This window comes from Echinops telfairi, unplaced genomic scaffold, assembly GCF_000313985.2.
Source record: "Echinops telfairi isolate 266 unplaced genomic scaffold, ASM31398v2 ScPeMD7_28;HRSCAF=97, whole genome shotgun sequence".
Classification (NCBI taxonomy): domain Eukaryota; kingdom Metazoa; phylum Chordata; class Mammalia; order Afrosoricida; family Tenrecidae; genus Echinops; species Echinops telfairi.
Window position 1 is genome coordinate 4,120,044 of NW_022103925.1, and position 6,740 is coordinate 4,126,783.

Here is a 6,740-nt window from a genome sequence, read left to right on the forward strand (position 1 = left end):
TAAGGAGAATAACCTCTGACCTATTTTCGCTGCCTAGTGAACAATTATTCTCAAGCTAAGTCTGGTTTATATTTTGGGGAGACAACTTAAGAGAAATCCTTCTGTTCCCCACATTGGGGTGTCCCCATGAGATCCCGGGTGGGCAGGGGCCCCGCTTTCTCGCGTCCTGACCTGGAGAGCAGGATCCGCCTGCCCTCCCTGGGGTAGGAGGCGGGGAGTGTTGGTGAGGTTCTCCATCCCCAAGCCTTGGGGCTTAGGCCCTCTGGACCCCTGTGTTGGAGAAGCCGCTGCATGGCTCCCTTCTCCCTCACGCTTGGCAGCGGCGGGTGGGCTCCCAGAGCAGTGGGGTAAGGAAAGGAACCCGAGTTGAGCGACTCACCACAAGGTCCCCCGTTCAAGCCCAGCAGCCGCTCGGGGAGAAAGCCGAGGCTGCCTACTCCCATAACACTTTAAAGTCTTGGGACCCCAAGGGGCAGTTCCACGCTGCCCTGTGCAGGGTCGCTGTGACGGCCGCGGGTCCGTCTTCTCCTCGTGTGTTTGAAGTGAGGCTGCATGTCACTAAAGACGCCCAGCCCCCCGTCGGTCTTACTTCTCTTCTGTTTTCAGACGCTCGGCCGAGGGGTGAGGGATGTGGAGGGCTTTCTTGAAGGCTGTGAGCCTTCACGTTTTGTTTTTAAAGAAACATTCCCTCTCTTCACAGCCCACCTCAGCAAATTGAAATCAGTTAGGCCCCCGCCCCCGTTCTCTGTTCATCCTTCCCCTGCCCCCTGTCCTTTTCTGTGCCTCCCTGCTTCGCCCCCACCCAGCCTGCCTGGATTCGTTTTGAAGGAGCCCTGGGACATCGTGGGTTTTGCATGGGGCTGCTAGCCCCAGGGCCCCCAGTTCAGGCCCACCAGCCACTCCGGGGAGACAAATGAAGGCTTTCAGGAAGCTCCCCTAAAGATGGAGAGCAGCCCCATCACGCCCAGGGTCAGCTCCGCCCCCTGTAGGCGCCGCTGGCTGTGTCGGCATCCCTCCCTGGCAGTGAGGGAGGGACACGCAGCCCCCTCACAGGCGGCATCCCGGGGGTTCAGATCGAGGGTCTCAGACGCAGTGGTCCCGAGCGGTTGGGAGTCCAGTCACGTGCGTTTCTTCTCTCCTTGCAGCCCAAGATGACAGCATTTTGAAGTGAGCTGCGTGTGCCCGGCGTCCTGAAGCAGCGGTGGAGAAATAAAGCCTCCTGTGTTGTGGGACCAACCCTCTCTGGCTCTCATTCCAGGGACCCGCATGACTGGTTGGGGGGAGGGGGCACGGCGGTGGGGAGTGTCACGCAACACCTTAACTGTGAATATAACTGTGATTGGGGGGGATGAGACCCGAGTCCCTGGACTGGTACATTTCACCATCCCAGAGTGGAACCCTAACTCCACCTAGCCCTTTCTCTGCTCCGGGGCCTCCCTGCTGCCTGGTGACTGGGGCAGCTGCAGCAGGGCCTGGATGGCAGGGGAACTGTCCCAGCCAGCCATTGGGTCACTCAGCCAGAGAGCCCAGGGCCTGGAAGTCAGCCTCAGGGTTGGGGTCAGAGGCAATGCAGGGCTGGTCCTTTCAGAGGGAAGCCTGCTCCTGAGGGTCTGTCTGGACCCCCCGGGGGTGCTCAGGCTGCACAGGACCTCCTGGGACGGGGCCGGGTATGGCAGGCCCTGTCCTGGACCCCTGCCCTCCCAGGGTGCTCGCCTTGGCACACCCTCTCTGCTGGGTGTTTGAGGGTCGCTCCCACTGGGGGCTCATCCCCAATGCTTCCAACTAAAGAGCCCTGTCCCCGCCTGGTCGCCTGGCCTTGGGCTTGCTTCTGAGCCTCCGACTCATGGCCTCCTACACCACGGCCTGGACCCCCGATGGAGCTGGTTTGCAGTTTGGAGCCTCTGCTGTGGCCTCTCCACTGATGAGTCAGAAACCCTCAAATGCCCTCTAGTCCCACACCTTGAGCAGCCAGTCCCACGGGGTCCAGGGACCCCTTTCTTGACTTCCTGACTCCTCCCTGGAAGCTGGTGCTTGCAGCCGTGAAAGCCCTGAGGACAGGTGACCGGGCATGGCCATGTCTCCCCTTCAGGGGTCGCCCAGCTTTGCTGCCACTCCCACCCCCCCAAAACACACACACACACACACACACACACACACACACACACACACACACACACGACTCCATGCACAACCGAACGAAACGCCCACCCTCCCCCAGCGAGCACCTGAGGGTTTCTGGTGGTCTCAGCCCCACTAGTCTCCGTCAGGACAGGGCCCTGTGGCGCTGTGGGTTAGGTATCGGGCTATCGAAGCCCAGGTGAGTGGTTCAACCAGAGACTGACAGCCTCAGAAGCCCTGTCTGGACTTGACCCGCCGGCTCGGGTGGGCAGTTAGTATTTGTCCTATAGGGTTGCCGTGAGTAGTAGTTGACTGAATGGCAGTGAGCTTGGCTTTGGGAGTCTAGAAGCTCTGAGGAGGCCTGGCCAGGTGTCCTTCAGTCAGTTCTGGCCCAGAGTACAACGCGAGAACCACCACTTCTGTCCTGCGCTGTCCTTAATAATTGTGCTGCTGAAGCCCCGGGCTGCAGCCACGGGGTCAGTACGCCCCACAACACAGACCTCCACTGATGGGTGTGTGTGTGTGTGAAACCCACGACTTCTACCACCGTGTGGTCGGCACTGCCCCCTGGCAGACCTGCACGGTGTGCTCCGCACAGACCCCTTTCTGCTCTGCGGGAGCCATGGCCTTCACCTACGCATCCTTTTTCAGACAGGTCAATTCCACCACATAAGAAGAATGGACACATTGTCTCCTCTTTATTCTAAATGTCTGGACATCATGCTTTCTTCTGAGCCACTGTGGACACTTCAGTGTCCATTGACCTACCTACCTGTATACACATTATGTACATGTGCCGGCGTGAATGGATCCACTGACCAGTCCCATACACGCTCCCCTGACCCTCGGGCCAGACCTGATGGCATCCCTAGGTGTCCCAAACGCGATGGTGTCATTAACCTGCTCTGTTTGACGTGATACGTAGGTGGCCTCCGTTTATCAGGATCCCTGGTGGTGATGTCAGTAAGTGCTGGGCCGCTAACCGCGAGGCTGGTGGTTCAGAGCCACCAGCTGCTCCGAGGCAGGAAGATGAGGCTCTCCTGTGAAGACGGACAGCCTCGGAAACCGTACGGAAGTGCTTCCCGACCTTCCTTATGCCGCGACCCTTTCATACAGTTCCCCATGTGGTGACCCCCAACCAAAAATGACTTTTGTTGCTACTTCATCACTCATTTTGTTACTGCTAGGAATCGGGCAACCCCTGTGAAAGGGTCATTCGACACCCAAAGGGGTAACGCCCTACAGGCTAAGAACTGCTGCCTTAGAGGGTCCCTAGGAGTCGGAATAAGGAGCTCTGGTGGCACAGCCAAGTAAACCCTGGACGGCTGACCACAAGGTCCGTGGTTCAAACCCACCAGCTGCTCCGAAGGAGAACCAGGAGCTGGCTGCTCCCGTAAAAACATACAGCCTGTGCAGGCGGCTATGGTCAGAATCAAGTTGATGGCAGTGCTTTACGGTTTTGTTCTAATTTATAAAGGAGCCCTAGGGGCACTGCAGTTAAGCACCGGGCTGCCAACAGAACCCACCAGCCCCTCTGGGGATAAGATGTGTAGGTCTGCTTCTGCCCGGAGCTACAGCCTCCGAGATCCGCCCCTGGGATGGGGGGATTCTAAGCTGTCTTCTAGGGTCGCTATGAGGTCAATGATTCCTTCTGTGGCCGTTGTAGGTGAGCTTACAAAAACACCGGTCGTAGAACATTTCGGCATTGTCAAATGTCTCGAGACCTTTCTCAGGCCTCCTAGTGGCCGGTGGCCACCACCGGTGTGGTATGGGGTGGTCCGAGGCTGGGCGGAGGAGGCCGGTGGTGGGGACCTTGTGACAGGGCTCACAGGATGCAGCAGGTGGAAGACTTGGAGGCCGGGCCGCCATTGCAGACTTGGGAGCCCGCTGCAAGAAAATGACAGGTCGTGGGGTGAGAGGGAGAAGGGGCAGCAAGTGGTGGGTGGGCCGTGGCAACTTACAGAAAGCCGGTCTGACCCTCCCCAGACCCCAGGGGCACCACCACCACTGTTAGCGAGGGTCAGCAAGAGTACAGATCAAAGCCTGTCCCACCCCCACCCCAAGTCTCCCTATCTCTTTTGCTCACCGCAAGGCCAGCAGTTAGAAACCACAAGGCGCTCCTTGAGTAAAGATTTAACACCTCTGAAACCCACAGGGGCGGTTCAGCCCTGTCCTGTAGGGTGGCTTTGAGTCTGGGGGCTTTGGACTGGGGAACCAGGACCTTCATTTTCTTACCCTCTGTCCCCCTCCTCCCTCCCTCCCTCCTCTCTGGACCCCGCTCCTGTCTCCCAGGCCGAGGGCGGCTCCCAGGTGCTTAGGGGAGAGCTGTTTGATGGAGGAGCAAAGCAAGTGCTGGCTGCAGCCGGCCCGCGGGTGGGGCTTCCTTGAGGAGGTGGGGGTTCCTCGGCTGCACCCAGAGGACACCCTGGGGAGTCCTGGCTTGGGAGGTCACTTTCCTGGGCGTGGAGGGGCCCATAGACGGTGGGTGCAGTGACCCAGCCCTGCCAACCCCAGGGCAGTGGGAAGAATCCCTCTGGTCTTGTCCCCAGACTGAACGCCCCATCCGAGTCCTTTCTAAGGCCCCACCTATGCACCTTGACCAGGGACACCTTCCTGCCCCCACCCCCACCCCACACACCTTTCTTGGGCGCCACTGTCTCCTCCTCCTTCTTCTCTTCCAAGGCCTTCACCTGGGCCTCATACTCGTCGGCCAGGGCCTTCCACTCCTTCCTGTTGTTCTGCAGCCTGTCGAACATGGGCAGGATCTCCTCGTGGAAGCGGGAAAACTCCTGCACAGGCATTGGGAAGTCAGGGCCTTCCAGAAGGCCAGGGGGCCTAGGATATGGAGAGTCCACCCCCCACCCCTTTCCAGCCCCTGCCCGGCCCCTCCTCCACTCTGCTGGGAGGGATCCCGGCAGGGGCCCTGCCTGATGGAGGAGGGGCGACCTCTGAGATGTCCCTCCTTCCCAGGCAGAACCCTGAAAGGAGGCGGGCTCTTGCTGGGCTGGTGTCCCACATGGGTTTGGGGTTCCAGGCAGAGCTTCCCACTGGTTCCAGAAGGTTCCAGCTGGGTCGAGGGAGCGTACGTGGTGCATAGCAACCAAATCTCTTGGGACGAGTCGGAAGCCCAAGGAGGGAGCAGACAGCACGCCCCACTCAAAGACAGTGGCCAGCACCTTCAAGACATGTGTCCAGCCGCCATCCTGGAGTGGGGCAGGACCGCTTTCTTCCAGCTTGGGCCAAAACGGCACGCGGAAGCTAGTGGACACCCACAACTGTGGGTCTCGGAAGACATATGGAAGCAGCCCGCGGACGGACATGCCAACCTCGGTCTCCACACCCCTGAGGTCAGAAGGGGCTAGACCATCGGTTCTCAACCTTCCTTATGCCACGGCCCTTTCATACAGTTCCTCGTGTGGTGCTGACCCCGCCCCCCACCCATACAATTAGCTTTGTTGCTACTTCATCACTGTCGTTTTGCTACTGTGATGAATCGGGTGACCCCTGTGAAAGGGTCGTTTGACCCCCAGAGGGGTCGCGACAGGAAAGTCGAGAACTGTTGGGCTAGGTGGCGTCCGGCCTCCACTACCCCCTGCTCTGGAAAGGGTCACACTGGAAAGTCCTGGACTGAGTGGGAGAAAACTGTGGAACCGGATTCCAAATCCCAAATCACCAGCGTCTTGGTCACCCTTCGTCACCCTTCGTCAGGTCGCGGTGCATGGTGTGCCAGTCGCCCAAGCCGCACACCGTCCAGGGGCTAGGGCAGCAGAGGAGGAGGAGCGGGAACAGGAAGCGCAGAGACGCGGGCAGGCCGTGCGAAGAGGAGAGGACGGAGAGGGACGAGGTGTTGGATGTAAGGCCCATGACCCCCTCTGTAGGCCTTCACCTCACCCCCAAGACAGGTGAACAGAAAACCCCAGGTGGGGAGAGCCGGTCGCCACCAGCCACGGGCACTCGCGAGGCCGTGGCAGAACCTTTAGAAGCTCTGGTTGAGGGCAGTTGCAGATGTAATTCTCAGGATACAGATTGTCTGGGGCAGAGGAACCCAAGGATGGAGTGAAAGGTGTTGGCTGCAGGAGGGAGGTGTTAATTTCATCCCTCTCTTTTGCTCTGGAGGCCTAGTGGCTATGTGCGGGCTGCTTACTGCCAGATCAGCAGTTCAAACCCACCAGGCCCTCCTCAGGAGAAAGACGAGGCTCTCTATTCCCGGAAAGTGACAGTCTTGGAAACCCACAGAGGCAAGTCTACTCTGTCCTCTGCGTTGCTGTGAGTCAGCTTCGACTCCATGGCGGTGGGCTTGGTTTGGGTGTTCCTGGAAAGGAAACTGGTGGTGCAGTGGGTCACCCGTTGGACTTCTAACCCCAGGGTCAGTAGTTCGAACCCACCACCCACCCCACGGGAGAAAGATGGGGCTATTTGCTCCGGGAAAGAGTTAGAGTCTTGGAACTCTAAAAGGGCAGTTCTTCTGTGCTTGTGGTCATGACACCATCTCGTGTCAGCGTAAGGGTGTTGAGGGCTTAGGCTGTCAATCAGACCGCAGTTTGATTGAAGGACGGCTCTCTGGATTCCTACCTGCCCTTCTCTCTCTGCCCGCACCTTCCTGCTGAGACCTGAGAGAGCCC

At 59.1% G+C, this 6,740-nt stretch overlaps 1 protein-coding gene across 1 annotated transcript in view; it reads right to left on the reverse strand.

Moving 5' to 3' along the window:
- Positions 1 to 3,860: 3,860 nt before the first annotated feature.
- The window catches only part of PDE6B (phosphodiesterase 6B), a 46,412-nt gene continuing 43,532 nt past the window's right edge, over positions 3,861 to 6,740 (reverse strand). Inside the window, exons 20-21 of the mRNA XM_045289479.1 lie at positions 4,757 to 4,907; positions 3,861 to 4,005 (exon numbers count right to left, since the gene is read on the reverse strand). Of these exons, the coding sequence (XP_045145414.1) occupies positions 3,944 to 4,005; positions 4,757 to 4,907 (213 nt within the window). The 3' untranslated portion in view covers positions 3,861 to 3,943. The remainder of the gene's footprint in view (positions 4,006 to 4,756; positions 4,908 to 6,740) is intronic.